Genomic DNA, 19,532 nt, shown 5'->3' with positions numbered 1-19,532 from the left:
GAAAGGCAGTTGATCCTTCATAAAAGGAAGGTGTTGCAGGGGAGAAAAGCAGGTCATTCTCATCTTAAAACACCTGAGGGAGTCTGCTGCCTGCTGAAGGGAGCAGCCTGGGCATGGACGAGCGGCCATGTTCATGAACGTGACCATGAAAACCCTCAGCTTTGGAAATGACCGTGCTGTCCTTGGCGCCACTCAGTCAATCCAGCCTCTGGGAGCTGGTAAGGGCCAGCTGCTAGTGTGTGTTAGTGGCTTGAATTTTAAACAAAGCCATCTGGGGGGTTATCCATCCCATTTTCTTTACAGGTAAACCCCGTGCAGTCTGGCTGAAACACCTTCTCCCCATTAAGCCAAGGGAAAGCCTTACCACCAACTTCACTGGGATAAAATGTGGTCTGCAACCCAGCTCCCTTCCTCTGTGATGTCACCCACCACTTTCTTGTTGCCTTACTGTCACACAATTGCACCACGCAATCCATAGTTTTGGCCCAGCATCGCAAATGCAAAAGCACATCTTTGTCCCTTTAACTTCTCTCTCAGCTGTTATGACTGTTTTCTGCCCTCCTCTGGGACTGTGCACTCTGTTGCTGCTCCAGCTGCTGGGAGCAAGCAAGGAAAATTTCTCCTGCCGGCGAGCAACCGGCTAGTCTGGGGCTGGCGTCTTCCCAGGACGCTGTTGTTTGCATACCAGCAGGCAGAGGAGCAGGTGAAATGGGACTGGTGACATCTGTACAGATGCGTTTGACTGCTTACATGCTCTTACGAATCTGCTACCCTTAAAGCCTCCGTTTCTCTGACGAGATATCTCTCTCTCTATCTCTCTCTCTCAAATTATTTTTCCAAGGAGAAAAGGAAAAGGCAGACAGAAATAGAAGGCAAGAGACAACAGCTTGAGGACCAGATACTTCAGCTGCAGCATTTCAAGGTAAGGGACTGATGCCAGAAATGATAGATTGACTAAATATGTTCATTATTAGACATGCAGATCACACATCTGAAAGCTGGGAAGAGCCCACTCCGACATGAAGCAGCTTTCACTGCCAGAGCCTATCTCTTGCAGTGATCATATCCTGCCTGTTTTTCATTCTGTGTGTTTCATGCACAGGACCATGTCGCAGAAATGGCTTAGGAGCATGGAGTCGGGAGGGTGTGAGCGCAGGCAGCACGACAGTGTTGTTATTGTTAAACACTGTTATTTATTATACATAACGATAAGACACCAATCGCTGTGGATTGGGTGTGCACTGCATGGCTTCAGTGAGCACTTTCTGCCTGCAGAGCTGCGTTGGATTTTTCTGGTGTCTGTCATTAGGTTTCGTGTGTGTGTTGCAGAGGGGGTGTTAGTTATGTTGTTAGTTAGCATGCATGTGTATGTGTGTAAAGCTTTAATTGTAGGATGAAGTTATTAGGCGTAGATGGCATAATAAAATGGGCATGTATGCACATGCAGGGAGGGTGTTGATGCATATGTGAGTGTCTACATGGAGAGGCACCTTGATATTTAATAGGGTGCTGAGCAGCCTCAGTCCCTGTTGGACTCCATGACTGCTGCAGATAGCATCATCTGAAAGCCATCCAGGTTATTTCTATCATTTATCATTCCTGTCACTAGCAGAGTTTGTCTTTTCATTTGTGCATAGCAAAGAGAAGAACAAAAACATACGTGTGATCTTTTTGTAACCGGTGCACATTTGTGGGTCTAATCTCATGAAATTATATTAATGAACTAATCTGTTCAGGGCCCAAGGATTTTCAATAATTAAAATATCTGAGAAAGATGATCAGGACTGGACAGTTTGTCCTCGCCGCAAGTGAGCTGGGCTGCATTTTTAAAAATAAGATTTTGGGGGGGGGGGGGGGGGGGGAGGAGAGAGAGAGAGAGAGAGAACAGTGTACCTGGGTGGGGATATGGTGCTCAGAATATCTTCTCTACCCACACATGCACTCAAACACCAGACTTCAAGTTATGCTACAGACAGGATCCTTCTCCTGCCTCTCCAAGCCCCTGCCATCATGTTCTGTAAACTATTCCCCATTTTCCGGTAAACATGGTGTAGTTAACCTCAACTAATTGGTTGCAGCCTACACAAATGCTCCACCAGGTTCACCATAATTCTGTGGATGTCACACATTGCCTTAGGTGTTTGCAGTCAACGATGTGATTACATTTCTGTGGGGTAACAGGAGTTGCCATTTCATTCAGGCTGCCATTGACTACAAGCAAGGGAGAATTTCTTGTGATGACCGTAGGTTGATGCAGCAGGGCAGTAAGATGCCTTTCCAGCACCTTCATGATGTTTGCTTTTTTTCTTTTTGCTGCAAAGCTGAGGACTTCCTTTATCACATTAACTGTTTCCAAGCTAATCAAATTATCCTTTTTCATTAAATTCTTTAAGCAGAGCCTTTTGAAAGCCAATTCTGGCAATTCTCTACTTCATCTGATTTATTTTGATATAGCTGTTGCTAAACTGAATTTTATCATCATCCATAGGGAAAACTAGAACCTCTCAAGGTGGTGCAGTAATGTCAGCCCCTCAGCTAGTGTAAACTGGCACTGACTTCAGCCCTGCTATGCTGATTGTCACTAGTGGAGTCTTTCTGCATGGATTTCTTGAGTGACACACATGAAAATTAACTATTTCCCTTTATTATGTAGCTCATAGCCTGGAGCAAGAGCAGTAATCATACAGGAAGGTAAGGGGAGATCGGGGAACATAAATTTAAAATGTCAGCTTTCTCAGCTAAAAGTGCAGCCAGACTTAAGGTCTGTAATGCTGGGTGTGAGGATGAGCATCAAGATATGATAGGAGCTTCTCTACCTCTCCATTCAGTGGCATCAATGGTCATCAGAGGAGAAGTGTGTTGTTTTTACTGGAGTGGTCACAGTGACTGCTGCCTCAGGAGCTGCCTGTACCACCTCACTATACCACCAAAAAACTGTCTGCTGGGAGACCTGGATGAGGTGATGGCAGAGGTCTATCTGGGATTGCAGAGTTCATATTCATTGCTGCTAGGTCCTTCCTAAACAGAGGGAGGGCAGCTACACCCCAGGCTCAAAAAAAAAGGCACTGGCTCAGGGTATTTCCCTTTCTCTGTGGAGACAGACCAAGCAAACTTTATGGCCCCCAGTCTGGCTCACACAGCCCAAAATAAATGCATCCATTTCCCTTCAGAAATGCTGGGTAGAACATGGTTCATTCCCTGAATTATGTGGATTTCAACTAATTCTGTGTAAGACATAAATCCAGGTCAAAAAGACCAGGCTTGCCTAGGAAGCCCATGTATTTATTCAAAATGCTATGAGGTTGTTAATGTCAGTGTGGAGTGTGAGGGTTTCATATCAGTGTTCAGTAAAATCTGCTATGGAGAAACCTTTGAAAATAATATCTGGGTTAATCCTGTGTCTGCAGTATCTGGGTTGATCCCACAGGCGTAACAGCTTGAGTTCACCCAAAGACATTAATGACAGAATTAAATGGGTTTGGTTCATTTCTGTGTGATGCCAGAGTAATTTTCTTTTAAAAATACACAGTGCAAAATAGCTTGTTTGGTTACCTAATAAAGGTTCTGGAAGCTACAGGGGTTCTGTTAATTTCAGACAATTTTATTCACATAGTAAAATATCTAATAGAAATAGTTTACTGCAAATGTTTATGCTGAATTACCTATGGTTTTCAAGTTGCTGATGCCAATTAGACCCCTGGCAAAATGGCTTATGTCTATTACCAGTTCATTCATTTTTCCCTTGTTACATACCTGGCTGAAAATAAGGGAACAGCAGCCACTGCCCCATTGTTTTAGGCAGAACAGCCCAGCAAACGCTACAGTTAGTAAATGTCAGCACTGTACGTGGATAAGGCTTTGTCAAAACATTTTGCAAAGGCTCCTGAGAATGAGGCCAATGGCTTTATGGCTGAGGACAGCAGGACAAAAACATGGCTCAGCTATTAACGGTATGTGTGAGTTTCTGAGTTAATCAAGTGAAACCCTCCAAGTGTGAAAGTCTGGAGTGGGAGAGAGCCTGGAGTAGTGCAGGCTGTAAAAACTGAATTCCCTCATTGCTGACAGTGAAAGCCGTATCACCTTTTCTGTGAATCACTGGAAAGTAAGGACATTGGTGGGTATGGAGCATATATATGCAGCAGTGTGGAAAAAGAGAGATAAGTTTTGCCAATGAAGGAATCTTGTTATTCCTTTATGTTGAATCCCTTTATGATTTTCAAGTAAATTAACCTTTAAACTGAATGGTGACTCAGACAAGCACACAAAAAAATGTTTGATGATGTCATGGGCAGTCTCCATTTTCTACAGGGTCAGTGCAATAGCCTCCAAAACCTATTCTTATTAATAGCTGAGCACTCTTTCTGGTATGTAATGTTTACTATGATAGTCCCAGGCTGACCTTCTGTTTTTAATGTACCGGAGCCCACTGCACCCCTGCAAGACTGGAAGGTCCTGCCATCTCCATTTCCCAACCACAGTTCTGGGGCATGGAGAGGTTAAGAGCTAATTTTGAGAGAAATTTCCATTTCTACATCATAGGGGAATGTTCATCCTATTCTGTGCATTAGCATACTTGGACTGACGCCCACCTTACCCCAGGAAGCTCGCCTCCCACCAGGATTTAAGCTCAGAAGTGAGAGGCTCTCTGCCTCTCTGCTAACCTGTTTTACGATCCAGAAGAGAAATCCAGATTCTTTAGGCCAGAAAGGGAGTGGGAGAGGGAACAGGACTACACAGCCTAAGGATTTAGGACATTTGTTCTTTCTGAATTTCTTACAGACTACAAAACCTTAGGCTATCCTTTCTGGGAAAGGAGGGATTTCAAAGTCCTTATATATTTTCTTTTCAAAATATATAGAAATATATATATATATATATATATTTTGATTTATATATATATGATATATATTTTTGATATATATATCAAAATATAAAGAAAACAAAATACCTATCCACAGGTAAAATCTTTTAGCCATGATAGAATAGTTTCTCCAGGCCAGCTACACAAATTGACTACCCCAAAGAGAGGAAAACTTTAGTCCTTTAACTCATGTTTCTTATTTGCTTGCATGTCATTGTCACACAGCTGAACATACTGTAATTATTCCACTATAATCCATTTCTGAGAGTGTTTTATTCAGGAAAAATGTATTGTTGTGTGAGTTGTACTTCAAACTGGCGCAGAGTTATCCTGGGATGACCGTGTAAGTAAGCATGCCCATACAGGCAGGTCTTCCTTGAAACCCATCAAAACTGGCACTCACATTTCCACCGGTAACAAGGTCCTTCAAGCTGGTCACTGCCACTCCTGCAGTTTTCGTTTTAGCCATGCTGTCTCAAAGTAGCTCAAGGATGTTTACAGCTCACTTCAACCCCAGCCCCTCCTAATGGCCTGATATGTGCTCAAAAATGAATTCACACGGCCTGAATCCAGCTTTTTAAAATAATGAATATGAGAACTCTTAAGACCAGAAAAGAAAAAATCTCTGAAAAAATACTTTTTGCCCCTTTTGACTGATGTGTGTATGTGGGAAGGAGTGATAAACTGAAGCTGAGGACAGACTGAATGTAGAGAGGAAATTATTCTTTCAGAAGACAATAGTAAAAGCAACTGTGGCAGTGTAGTAATGATGATAACTTGCAAAGCCTATTTGTTATTGAGGGGAAAGGATTGCCAGTTTTTGAAATCTCAGACTGTTAACTATAAAAAAAAGAGTTAAGTTTTAATTACTATTATTAACATTTTTTCTCTCAAAACCACACTTTACTTCCTTTGAAAACGTGGAGTGAGTACTCATAGGGAAAACCAAAGCATACCTAAATTTCTGGCTCCAGGAGGTAAAAGTGCGATCAAATTCTTTTCATGTGTGTATCTGTAAAAGAGTCTTACTTGGTTTTTCAGTCCAACCACACGAAGTCCAGAAACTTCAGCTAGCTTGAAGCTATTTCTTACTCCAGCTCCAAAATTCCCTGGGAACAGAGATGTTCTCATGGAGTCATAAAGTAATTTATGTGTGAGGGGACCCTGGAGGTCTCCTCGTGTCCTCGCCAACAGGAGCAGGTTGCTCCCATGACCATTTTCATCCCATTAAATTTGGACTCTTGCCCAGGATGGAGATCCCACAAGCCCCCTGGGAAACCTGCTCCCAGGTTGAGCCACCATCCTGAGGACCACATGTGCCCTCGTTGCAGCATCCTCTTTTGCAAGCTGTGTGCCTGCACTGCCGGTGTGTGGCAGCTGGGACAGCCTGGTCCCCTCATCCCTTCCGTCACCCCTGCGGCAGCCACTGGCAGTGTTTATTGTTCATTCTCACTATGGTTCTTAAACTTGTCACAAGTGAAATGCCAAATAATTGGACAGAGCCATCATTATCACCCTGCCATGAAGAAGTCTGAAATCTTAAATAGACTTCCTAAAGCGTAATACTGAAAAATAAACACCAAGTCTTCAGCTTAGGTATCAGCATGATTGTCTTCACCTGTTACTTCAAGCAGAACTTTCTGGTAGCCCGGATGTATAGAAGATATATGTAGAAAAGAGACTATGTTTGAGTTATGTTTCATCTTACTGCTTTTTGTCTCAATGTCATCTCAAGTCTTCAATGAATCTGAGAAACACTTACTTTGTATTAGGAAGTTCCTATGATCCCCTTCAGTGAAACCAGTCTGTACAGACCAGGGTTGTGTGGCTAATGAATAATCTCAGCAAGAGAGACACAAACTTTGTGTCTTCTCTCATAGACTCTTGACAATGTCTCTTGCTGTGGTGGGTTTCCTTGGGTTTTATTTCTTCTTCTTCGTCTTTGTATGGAAACAACTGTCTACTTGGTTTACAAAGTGAAATAAAGTATGGGACCTGAACAATTTAAAAGCAATATACACAAAATATTTACACTGGTGATCTTGCTAATGGATGGGAAGCTTACTCTGAGAACGTAAAATAATTGGTGCTTTTTTCCCCCAAAGCATTCCTAGTTGGGCCTCTATCTGTACAGTTGCAATTTCTGTTCCTGACATTTTTTAAACAAAGCATGAGACCTTCATGAAGGAGCTATAGCTATCATCATACCAGTTTGTCAGGTAGCTTGCCACAGATGTGCCTTCCCTGTGCATCTGCAGCTCTGGTTGCACATGGTTTATGCTGCAGCTGTGGTTGCATCCCCTTGCCTTTCCACGGGGGCACCCACCTGAGATCTAGCCCTTTCCAAGTGAACACAAATCATGCCAGCTATCTCAGTCTTCCTTCAGCTGTTTCAGCAGTCACATTGCACTGTTTAACATGTTCCTGTCCGCTCTGTTGCTGTGCCGAATGCGTGCTTTGAGAAGAGCAGTGACTCAGGGCAGTAAATACTCAGGGGAGCTGAAGGGTTGTCAAATGTACATGCTACAGCAAATAAGGGGAAGAGATTATCTCTGCAAAGTCTTTTGGCTGCCATATTTCCAGGTGATGCTTATCATAATTGTGGCCATCGTTTATTTTTATCATTACTTACCTTATTTACTATTTATGTATTTATAGAAACATTTTTTATTGTCTTTTACAGCAGTAGCCAGATTAAGTTCTAGCTGGGCTTCGGCCCTTCTAATTTTCTTCCTGCATAAATTCTTGACACCTTTGTAGTCCTCCTGAATTGCTTGCCCCTTCTTCCACAAGTCATAAACTCTCCTTTTTTTCCTGAGTTCCAGCCAAAGCTCTCTGTTCAGCCAGGCAGGTCTTCTTCCCCGCCCGCTCGTCTTTCGGCACATGGGGCGGCCTGCTCCTGCGCCTTTAACATTTCCTTCTTGGAGAATGTCCAGCCTTCCAGGACTCCTTTGCCCCTCAGGACTGCCTCCCAAGGGACTCTGTCAACCAGTGTCCTAAACATGCCAAAGTCTGCCCTCCAAAGTACCTACCCACCCAAAGTAGCGGTTCTGCTGATTCCCCTCCTTACTTCTCCGAGAATCAAAAACTCTATCATTTCATGATCACATGTTTATAAACATTATATTTTGTCTCGGGCTGGCCAAGCTACATCTAACATACATTTTTTTGTTGAATTATATTTATGTTAGCTATGGCACTGTGATTCAAGTCAAGACTACAATCAAGCTGCAAGGTTTTCAGTATGACTTGATTCCCTAATCTGGGCAATGCTTGAGTCATATCCATGTATCATGTAGACACGCTCCTTAGGCTAGAACAAGTGTCTTAGATGACTGGAAAGGCAACAAAAAGTTTTGCTGCTAAGAAAAAACAGATCATATCAGCAAGCTGGAAATGGCTGCTTGTTCTGTTCCAAGGCCAGTCATGCCACAGAAGGCCACATCCATCTTCCAGCAGAGCAGAGTAAAATCTTTTGTGCTTACCAAGGACCACACCTCTCCTCCATTTTGCAAGCAGATTCTCTCACACTGGAATTCCACATAGGAAAACTCTGCATCAGTCTGGGCAAAGAGTCGGATTGTTTTGTTCACCTACTGGAAAATGAAAAACTACAGCATCACACAGGAATATATTTTGAGAAGCTGCTTATTTTGAGATGGACCTGTCTGTCATTCTGCTTATGTCTACAGCCCTTCTCTGCATTTGCATATTTATTCACGAATGGTTAAGAGCATCTAACATTAACTTGCCTGCTCACACTACAGCCATGCAAACATTTTTTTTTTCCATTTTTTGGAAGGCAATGGAAGGCCTGCTGGCAAAGGAACAAGTCTTTCTATAATCTCGGTACATGTCCCAGTAACCTCTTTACTAATCCTGGCAATTGTGCTGCACACCAGCAGGTCAGGCAAAGACCCACTAGGTAACCTGCAATAGCTGGGTTAGGGCCAGCTGGATGGCAGGGGAAGGTGCCTAAAAATATGGCAAGCAAGAGATGCAGTGTTCGGAGCAGCCACAGGAATGGCGTAGAAAGGAAAAGTGAGGAATACCAGAGGAGGCTTAGTGGTGGTTATTCTTGCACTTGTGCTCCTTGCAAACTTAGTTTTATCAACCCAGGCAGATGTTTGGGAGCATGCACAGGCAGACCAGGCTCTGCTGCTCCAGAAAGCCCTCCCTCTTGTAGCTGATCCACTGGCTGACAAATCTTCAGTCCCTGTGGGGGAGGCTCCAGATAGCTGCTGAACAGCAAAGCCAGGCTCATTGCTGCTTCCAGAGCTCCAGATCTGCCTGGAAAACTCAGCCTTTTAGTACCAAGAGAGCTTTCTGAAATGCAAAGAGCAAATCTGAAATGCAGCCAGTTATGCTAGTGTCCTGATGGGAGTGTTTGGGGCTAATACTTGACTCTCGCACTGCCAGCTGAAGCAAGAGGTTTATTGCACTCTTTTAGTAGGGCAAGAGCTGGTTATATGCAGATTTGAGAATATGCGGAAACAACCTCCTTCATTCACCTTTTTTCCAGGACAGAAACACTGAATGCATATATAGAGAAAATAATTTCATAAAAATAAATAATGCCAGCTCTAAATCATTACTGTCTGGTGGTCTTCAAGCCTCAAAACCCAAAGACATTTGGCAAAACTTCAATTTGGCAAAGATTTCAGTAAAAGTGCCTGTGATGTAGCACTACTGATTTCAGTGGAATTGCACCAGGGATCATTAATGCCCATTTTGCACATCACTGAAGAACATCATTACCCTGAATAGTCTACATTCAGTAATGTTTCTCAAGAGCAGGCACATTTTACTGGAGGAGGCTGTCTTGAGTCAACTTTTGACCTTTGTTTCTCCTCAGGATTATCAGCTTCCTTGAAAATTACACAGCAGCCAGAGGAGTGCTCCACTTTAGCAAGCACTGTTCTCAAGGAGAGAGAGTACTGATTGCCCCTATAACTACTTGTAAATACAAAAAAAACCCCAAAACCCAAAAAACAAAAACTGCTTGAAGAAACTACCTCAAAAGGTAGCAGCACGGAAAGAACTGTCTTTCATATTGTCATAAAATGTCAAATGGCAAACCTGGTAAACGCATCTGGGCCTCAGGTTAAGACACTGCCACACTTCGTGTGGAATGGGAAATGTGGTGTTCTTTATGAGCAATGTTTATGGAAGTAGGTCCAAAATCATCAAGACTGATGGGTAGAATTAATCACCTTTCACAAGCAGGGAGTCCAGAGGTAGCATGTAATGGTCAGAATGGTATATGAAAATGGTGCTAAAAAGATTTATTTGCTATAATAAAATGTCCCCCAATATTAAACTTTTGATGCAATATTAAAGCAAAATGCAGCATTGAAAGTAAAGGTATTCTTTTCAATACAGCATTAATTCTACTATGTGCGTTTGAGGGGCTATGCATTTCCTTGCTAGAGCTAAATGTAAACAACCTAAAGCACTTGGGCTTTACCGTCCTGAAGCATGAAACTGGAATAAATAGCATGTAAGGAAGATGTGCACCACATTTATGGCCAACACTGTGTCTACTGCATTCAAACGTTTGGCATCATTCCTTTCTGTCCTGTCCAACGTGTTCACTTATTTCTGTCCTCACCAAGATCTGTTCACAGAATCATGACCTGGGTTTTTTCCCCTTTTTTGCATGGTGTGGGAAAGCCACTCTGCTTTCCTACACTTAAACAAAATAAACACGGAGCTGCCAGTTATCTCTGGAACCTCAGTTATGTGCAGAGAAACCAAATCACCTAAGAGCGGTGGTGACCTAGAGCATCGCAAGCCCAGTGCCCTTTCCACTTCAGTAGCAGAGAGCTTTTTTAATGACATGATCTAATTTCTGCTGAAGGATTTAACCCTGGAGAAATTGTACTCTTGCAATAAATGAAGGAATACTTATACCAAACTGTACATAGCATAGCTGTTGTTGTACCAGTGAAATGGTGCCTTCTGAAAGTACAGCATATTCACGTTCCAGTATTGTAATGAGCTGTACAAATACCTGTATTTTTACAATAGTATATCCAGCCATTTTTGGAGCCCTCTATCATTTTGACAATGTCCAATCATACAGCACAACTTTGGTCCATAAAGAAGCTCCAAGATGCTGTAGAGACGTAAAGCTCGTAACAGACAATGAAGGAGGAGCAATGCTGAAATACTAGCTTGTGGCCATTTTAATCACAGACTGTTAAGTAAAACATATGCACAACATTGTTAAGCAGGGGTAACTCATGCAGCTAGCTATTTTGGGGGTCCATCCTCTTGCAAGCATTGTCCTTTTAGTAGATTTGAGAAACACCTCCTATTTTTCCTGGGATAAGATTTTGCAAGATTTTTTCAAGAAACATAACCCAAATCTCATAGCTGTGGAGGACTGATGGCAGCAAACCATCTTTGCTTTTCAAGCCACATCTGGCTCTGGTTTGCATCTGGCTGGACTGCCTTGATGCTGACTCCTCACTGGACTGTCTCATACCCAGGAGCTGTGCCCAAGCACCCAGCACAACTCTTACCACCACCTCCCTGTTGAGCCCTACACACCCTTGGTCTCATCATGTGTGCCAAAGCTTTCCCCCCGGTTTTCTGATGCAAATGCCCGGGGAAAGGTTTGCTCAAAGCAGCTGAGAGATTCTTCCACACCTGCCCACTGCCTTAGCACCATGCCAGTCATCTGGCAGGGGAAAAAATGTTTTCTAGAGAGCAAGACAGTTGCGTGCAGTCCCCTGACTGTGCCTGCCTGTTTGCGTATTGTATTTGCAGTGGGTGTATAAATATACATAACCTCAACAGCTTGGCAAATAGACCCTCTGAATTTTAAGAAATGTTTCTTATAAATGTTTCCATTTCTCAGACTCTTCTTGTCTGGATTCCTCAGTGTAGTATTTAATGAATACCTTAATTTTCATCTTAAAAAGGAGAGCCAAAAACATCAAAGCCACCAGCTTTCCTGTTTTAGATAAAATATGCTGACATTTCACCCAAGAGGGAGGATTTTTAGTAGATCATAGCATTCTTGTCTCTAAATATGTCTTTCAAAAAATCCCATTGATGCTTTCCAGTTTCAAATTCGTGCTATAAACAGGTCAAAAAAAGAGGCTTCTGGGAGAAAGAAATCATGTGATTTTGTAGCTTAAATGTTTCACATAAACAAAGACCAAAACAAAAGCTGTACAAAATACCTTATTTTTGGTGTACAGCAGTTGTACTGAAGGGACTGGCTTCTCCCTGTCTGAGCACCAGCATGGGGATTCTGTAAAAGCACATTGAAAAAAGCCTGGATTTTATCTGTGCTCCTGTAACAAATGAGGAGTGACTGTTAACTGAATGACTTCAGTGTTGTCCAAGCAACACTTCGCCAAAGTCTTTATTAGGACTGCTGGATTTGTATCTAAAATGGGTTTAAAAGAGAGAAGGCTGCTTTCATTTTTAGAGTTTGGCCTTTAGAAACTTGGAGGGGGGTGGGGGGGGGTCCAACTGTGTATCACTCAGGATTTCAAATTTGAGGCTACAGCTGAGTATGACACATGTAGCAACATAGTTCTGCATGCAGCTGGCCACATTTCTTTTTAAAGAAAAGACAGCCATTTTCTGAAGAGCAATCACCCTTCACACCACTTTGCACTGGATCTAGCCCAGCAGGTACCCACTGAGTTGTGCTACTGAGACCTCTTAAATGCCAAAGCACAGGTTGTTAGATGCTTAGCACCTCAGGACCTGTAAATCTATCTTTGACTGTCTTGCTTTGCTCCTTGGTACATGTGATGACTTGGGAGTCCTCTGCTGAGGGGACTTTTCAATAGCACATTAGGCCTGAATGAGCTGATGAAACTTCTGGGCAGTAATCAGCTGGGTTGAACAGGAAAGCAAAGGTCCCACCGAGAAATCTCACTACCAGCCAATGAAATGTGGTAGAAAGTACTAGTGGATGGTAGTGGCAGCAAAAGGAGCAGCAAACTGCAGAAACCATGGCAGGAGATAGCCATCCCTAATGTTTTGTGAACCTTGGAGGCCATGAGCAAAGCTGAATTCAGCCAGGTAAAGTACATCTCCAGCATCAGCGGGTCTGATTGTTGAATGTGACTACATGGTAGAAGAGCACAAGACCTTTTCTGTCATGCAGAAGTCCTCATTCATATAGAAATCACTGAAAACCCACTTAGAAGTCCTCTGGTGCACAGCACAGTTAAAGTCAGTGAAAGCCGTAGTAATTTATGAAGTCTAATTTGCTTGTGTGTGTTGTATTGCTTTCTGTCTGCTGCCTTATTAAATCCAATTGCCTGATGTCAAATAGGCCATGGAGTGACAAGGTGACAAGAATAGTTTGTGCATAGATACTATGTCTATATATACACTCAAAAACTAACAAGTAAGCCTTGTCTGTTATGTCAAAAATCTTTCTATTTTGGTCTGGGTTTGAAGCCTGGTTTTGGTGGTGAATGTTTTTCTTTACACATAGTTTGCACAAGTCAGCTTGAATTCCAGCAACAAACATGGCATTGAAAAGACTGATACTGAATGTTAGTGCAGTCTCTGAAATCCAGTTTCTTTAAACTGATGATTTCCTTATTATCTCCTTTTTACTGGAGAGGATACACACTGGTTCCTTGAACTAGCATTCCCAATTGCTCTGCAAATTCAGAACCAAGACTCCCCTTTTCTGGTCAATGCAAGGGGATAGTTTGGTCAGTCCCTTGGCTGACCGCTTTTTCTGTCAGCTCCGTTTCCTTCTTGCCAAGGGGCAAAGCCCTGTGTGGCTTTTGGGCTCCTGATCTTCCTTTTGACAGGTGCTTGTCCTGTCTGCCAACTGATCTGATGCATCCCTCTGGCAGGATTTGGGCCAAACAAGACACACAGGATGATATGCTATTTAAAGCATGCAACCAGTGCATCTCCGCTGGTGAACTCCCCTGGGTGAGGTGCAGCTGGATTACACAGTGATCAGGTGAGGTTGTATCTGTGTTTTCAGTGTAGAAAACACAGCAAAACTCCCAGGAATTCTTCTATTTGGTGTAGGCTATTGTTGCTTTCTGCAACAGTGCCAGTGCCCTGGGCTACCCATATATTCTGGAAGACTTTTGTTCATTTGTGTTAATGTGTCTTGCTAAGAGGTGATGTGTGTGCTTGTGTGAATGTGTATGTGTGTCTGTCTGTGTGCCTGTAAATGTATGGAGACACATCCATGGTATAAATCAAAAAGGTCATCTTTGATTAATTTAATAGCAGACTGATTTTATCCTTCATGAAGCACATTACATTTAGAGCATCCTGCTCTTTTATTTTTGAAGCTTTAAGAAGTTTATGATTTTAGTCCTTCCAGTACATGTCTTATCATTCACGAGAGACCCACACTTTTGTTCAAAGATTTTAGTTCTTGCAGGACTGGCTGATCTGAGTGGTTTGAACTCTTCTTTTTATTAGGAACTAAAAATAACTTCATTTTAAGGCACTGATGGTAAATAAAGTGTATACCATAAAACTGACACTCCAAAATCTGGAAGACCTGACATCTGGATAAACAGCTGATGGATTGCCTGAAATCAACTGTCTAAAGCAGTAAACAGAAGTTCAGTGGGGACAATCTAATATTCAGAAGCAGCTCCTTCTCAATCCTCAGATGGTTTTTGTTCAGTCTGTTCCTAAGGTTTGGGGTTTTTTACCTTACAGTCAAAAGCTCTTCGGGAAAAATGGCTGCTCCAGGGAATTCCTGCTGGCTCTGCAGAAGAGGAAGAAGCCAGAAGGAGGCAGTCAGAAGAGGATGAGCTGAAGGTGAAAAAGCTGGAAGAAAACATACACAGGTAGGGACAGTTTCTCTTTGCTTTGCCTAAGAACAGTGACTCCAATTCAGGTTAGAGATCTTCCTCACCCAGGTCCTCATCTCTGGCAGCAGCTGATAGCAGCTGCCTAGGGAAGAGTGTAAGAGGCAGGCACATATACAGCCAAAAGTGCCCAGAATTTTTCTCTCAGATGTCCATGCTTTGCAAGGTAGAGCCATTGTGGTTATCTTTCTGTTTAATAGACTTTGACAGATTTCTCTCACAAGGGAGCTAAAAAGAGGGCTCCTCCTTCAGATGCACATGTATGACTCGGTCAACACTCAAAAGATTCTCCATTGCTTTACATCTCCTACAGCCAAAAGGACTTCAAAGAGGGGTGGCACTCTTTTGCACTCACTTTTCATTGGTGCAAATAACTTTCAAAATGCAACAGCAGATGCCACCAAGAGATCAAATAACTGCTGCTGTCAGAAGCAAGGTTTGGGCGTTAGAATTATTTCCTTTTATCAGTTTCCCATTGCAGTCTGAGTTGATGTTTGTCCTGGTTTTTTGTGTTTTCATTTGTTTTGCTGCAAACAGTGGGCTCTAAAGCTCATAAGCAAAATGCTTTTATCCCTCATAGAACAAATTCCAGAGCTGCTTCTTCTGCCATTTAGGCTATGTGAATTGAGAGGTTTTTTCAGTTTGCAGAAAACTAGCAAAAGTTGGTCAAATTTGGCACCACAACTTTTACAAATGTGTCAGATGAGCCATATAAATGACAGAAAAAAGCAAATAAGACCAACAGTCCAAGGATTGAGGTATTAGCCTAGCATCTGGTGAACTCAGTTTGCCGTACGTCAGGTTCCTTGTGAAATTTCTTGGAGAAATCACTGAGAATGTTTTTTTGGGGATATACACAAGCAGACCCACCCTGAGCTTAGACAGCATGAAATGGCTTCTATGTGGAAGTAATACATCAGCATGAATGTAAGAGTTGTCTCATATTACTGGTCTCTGTCTTGTGATTCCTATTAATTAAAATTGATCTGAGAATGTGATTAATCAAATCTGATCTGAGATGTTCTTTTACATCTGTGGTAACATAAGGCAGGAAAGCTTTTTTTTTTAGATTTCATACACTACCTGATGTTTTAGTCCATAAATTAATGCAGTAGATGGAAAGAATACATGGACTGAACTTCAGAAATATGTGCTGTAATACATATTTCGTCTAGTGCTGAATGTTGCAAGATGCTAAGTGCTCTGCAAAACACATCGGCATGTGCTTAATTTTAGCTATGTGGTGAGTACCACCACTGAGGGCAATGAAACCTGCTTTGCTTAATTAGTTCAAAGTGTAGGATGAAAGTCTGTGTAAACCCTTGCCCCTGTGGTTTGGTTTTTTTCTTCCTTAACTGCAGCCATGAAATAAAGTCTTTGAATATTTGGAAGTAAAGGAGCTCTCTTCTGCTGTGACCACCTGTCAAATGACAGGTCAGCTGCTTGCTCCTGAGTTGAAAGAACATTTGTTTGACAGCATCACTAGCATGCTTAACTTCCCTGTTATCTTTCTAAGAGAACTCTAAAGACAGTAAAAAAGTATTTTAATTTAAATGAGAAAACATTACGCCTGAACCGTAGAGATAAGACAGTAGAGGTTGAGGTCATTAGTCTATTTACAATTTACATCCATGACAACATGACATATCCAGAGCTCATCAAGATAGGCTGAGAAGGTAAAGGGCTGTAGAAGGGGTAAGAAGAGAGATGATGTCAAGCACATTATCTGGAGAAGTGAAGTAGAATGAGCTCATCCTGAAAGGATTTTTTTGCTTCCTGTGCACCACATTTTCCCTCTGCATTCTCAGAAGTGAATCAGAGGGGAGGATTATGGGGCGGACCATTCATATGTTCATGTTTGCAGGGGCCCAATGGTGCTTTGGAAGTGCACTATGCACTATCCATTGGGACCACTATGGAACAGCCCAAATCCTCTCAATGAGGGCGACAGAGGACAGACTAAGCTGTTTCACCAGGAGCATAGAAAACTACTGCAAGACCAGCCATAGAGTTAATGCCAGGGGACTGTATAACCACTGTGCCATGGACCTTGCATATTCATTAGACTCGCACTGCATCATATGTGCAAAAAGAGAGCAGCTGCAGCATCAAGATGTCTGTGAAAGACTCTTGTGGCCCACATGCTGGGTTTGTCCCTATTGGAAAATATACAAAGTCTTTTACTTTTGCTCTAGGAGGAGTGTGCAGCTTACTCGTGAAGGCCAATGTCCAGCCTCTGCTGGCAGCCAGCACATGTGCCGCTGCTTTAACAAGGGGGAACATGCAGTCAACCCCTTCCTCTTGCAGCAGAGCATACCATCATCATCGCAGAGAGCACCATTTCTTCTGTTTGCACTGAAGCGCTCAGGAAGGTCCCTTTCTATACTTCTGAGTTTACTACATGAACAGCTGTGGCACAAGAGAAATATCCAGCTTTATTTGCAGGCCAGATGTAAACAGTAGGTCTGACAAGATGAGTGAACTGCAACACTTAGAACAGAAAGCTGAACTATAGTGTTTGAGACCGGACGAACGTTCACAAATGAGGGTGTGGACTCATGTATGTCTGTGCTGTCCAGAAGAGACAAATATCTCTACCTCAGGGAAACAGTAGGGCTAGCTATGAGCTTGTAGGTGGTCTTGAAGGCCTTGCACATAACACAAGTGCTTCAGTTGAGTATTGCTTTTTCCGATTCAGTTTTAAGTGACTCTCCCACTGAAATCAGACATTTTGCAAAATGTACGCATACTTGTAGTGTTTACTCTTAAGCTAGTGTAACCAGTTATCCTTTGCGTGGGAGGTGTTTATTTCAACTAGGGCAGAAAAAATGCATGAGTGTACAGACTGCTGTTTATTTATTAGACTTTGTTATCTTGATAGGAGAAATCACATACTTCAGCTTGTAGCTTGCAAGGATATGTGCGTATGAGTAAACCTAAGACATGAGTAAGTATAATGAATTAATGAGCTCCCTCATCTGCAAAAGCATTTGGAAAAAGGATGCTTACATCAGTCAGAATTTCTGTAGACTTCATGCCAAGCAACTGAAAAATATATCTGCATCACAAAAACAGAAATAAAGCAGAACAGTCTATAGTAAAGAATGCAATACAAATAATTGGATACTATCATGCAATTATGCTGATCATTACCAACAAGAGGACACAAAAGTACAAGATGCACATGCAAGTTAAAAAAACAGTGACTGCAAGATTAAGACAAGATGCAGGCATAACAGTATAACAGTGGATTACAGACAGAATGGTCATTTGATAGCTGGGATTAGTTTAGTAAGTTTAGAGATTTTGAAACGTACGAACACTAGAAACAGTCTTTGCATCCAAGAATGCGAAGTGGAAATAGAAGAATAAGCAGAGTTGAAGCAAGTTTGGTCCTGATTGCCTAACTTAAGTCTTCAGAACAAGACGTATGCTGCCCCATGTAAAAATCCTGGTATTGTGTCTTGCATTTCTTTAAAAAAGTCATTTGTCTGCTGGACTTAACAGGAATATTGGACCTCTTAATCAACATTCACCGAGCTTTAAGTGGACTGGAAATCTGCCGGTAGAGATAAGGATGGAAAGGCATTGCTGCATTATTAAATGTTTGAAACCCAGCTGCAAGATTGGTGGTACCATTTTATAAATGGCAGAGCGGAGCCAGACATGGATTTAGGATATCTCTCAGCACAAACTGCCCTTAGTCACAGAGAAGCTTTAAAGCTCGTTTAGTTTTTCATGTTCTAAAGATTTGGGTCAGTGTTAGAGGAAAGCAGCCATTTCTAAGTTTCTTTTCCATAGTTTCTTCTCACATAGTGAGAAAGTGATGTCCTGTTTTCTGCAGCTACCTTAGATTTGGGATAAATGATACCAAAGGACTAAAAAATGAACAAAAAGCATTTCCCTTTCTTTAAACCTATTCTCCAAATCACAGACCTAAAACATATCATTTGGGATAGCATTGATACAGATGCCCAGTGAACTTCCACAAACATGTTTCTGATAGCGTGTTGTAGGTGAAGTAAGCACTGGAATGTGTTGCATACCTCCCATGGTTATTTTTACCTCATGACAGTCTGTTATTTTGCAGCAGTGAATGGAAAGTTGGCATTCGACATCTGGGTATTAACAGGCAGCATTCATAGAGCTGAGCAGCCCACCCACAGCCTGCTGTTCCTTCACAGCATTTGAAAGACTCCCAAAATTATTTTGTTTTACTAGATTGCATTATAGTACGTCCTGGCGGCCTGTGTTTACTACAAAAGGTGAAAAGTTTTCATTGCTCTGAACCTTTAATGTAGCATGCCAACAAGAAATACTCTGTGACAACATATTTCCCTACTTGATGATGGCCACTGGCATGAGATACCAGGACTGCACTTGTTCTGCTCCTGAAGAAACCCACTGAGCTAAATCCTCAGTAAAGTGGCATATCCCTTCAGTAATCAATAGTGAATCTGTTCATGTGGATAAGGAGGTGCCCATCATCTCCAAGAAGAGACAAATTATTGCTCTAGCAAAGCAGCCATTTTGGTTATGTGGACCAGGCAGACAGCTTAGAGCAGTGGATGCTGGATCCCAAAAAGCACACGTAAGAAACACTTGTGACACTTTGGCAGTGTGGCAGCTCTTGGGGATGAAGCAATGCAGGACAGCTGCCAAGGTGTACGTGTATCCACTGTTCTTTACTCAGGGCTACTCAGCTGTCAGCATGTCCAGCTCCTAACATTTGCAAAAGCCCTTTGGGGTTATGGAGTGTTTCACCCTCGTGCATGCTGGTGGTGAGCCACAGATGTGTCACCTCTAGGAGAAGGCTATTCCACAGTGGTGCAACGTGGAGG

General features: G+C 42.3%; 1 protein-coding gene across 1 annotated transcript in view; it reads left to right on the top strand.

Annotated features, from left to right (window-relative positions):
- Window positions 1-542: 542 nt before the first annotated feature.
- The window catches only part of LOC104037203 (PALM2-AKAP2 fusion protein), a 226,381-nt gene continuing 207,391 nt past the window's right edge, over window positions 543-19,532 (top strand). Inside the window, 4 exon segments of the mRNA XM_075725895.1 lie at window positions 543-624; window positions 627-703; window positions 842-922; window positions 14,540-14,670. Coding sequence (XP_075582010.1) covers window positions 543-624; window positions 627-703; window positions 842-922; window positions 14,540-14,670 — 371 coding nt within the window.

This window comes from Pelecanus crispus, chromosome Z (assembly GCF_030463565.1).
Source record: "Pelecanus crispus isolate bPelCri1 chromosome Z, bPelCri1.pri, whole genome shotgun sequence".
Lineage (NCBI taxonomy): Eukaryota > Metazoa > Chordata > Aves > Pelecaniformes > Pelecanidae > Pelecanus > Pelecanus crispus.
Note: the sequence above shows the minus strand (reverse complement) of the source record. Positions and strands in the feature narration are given on the sequence as shown.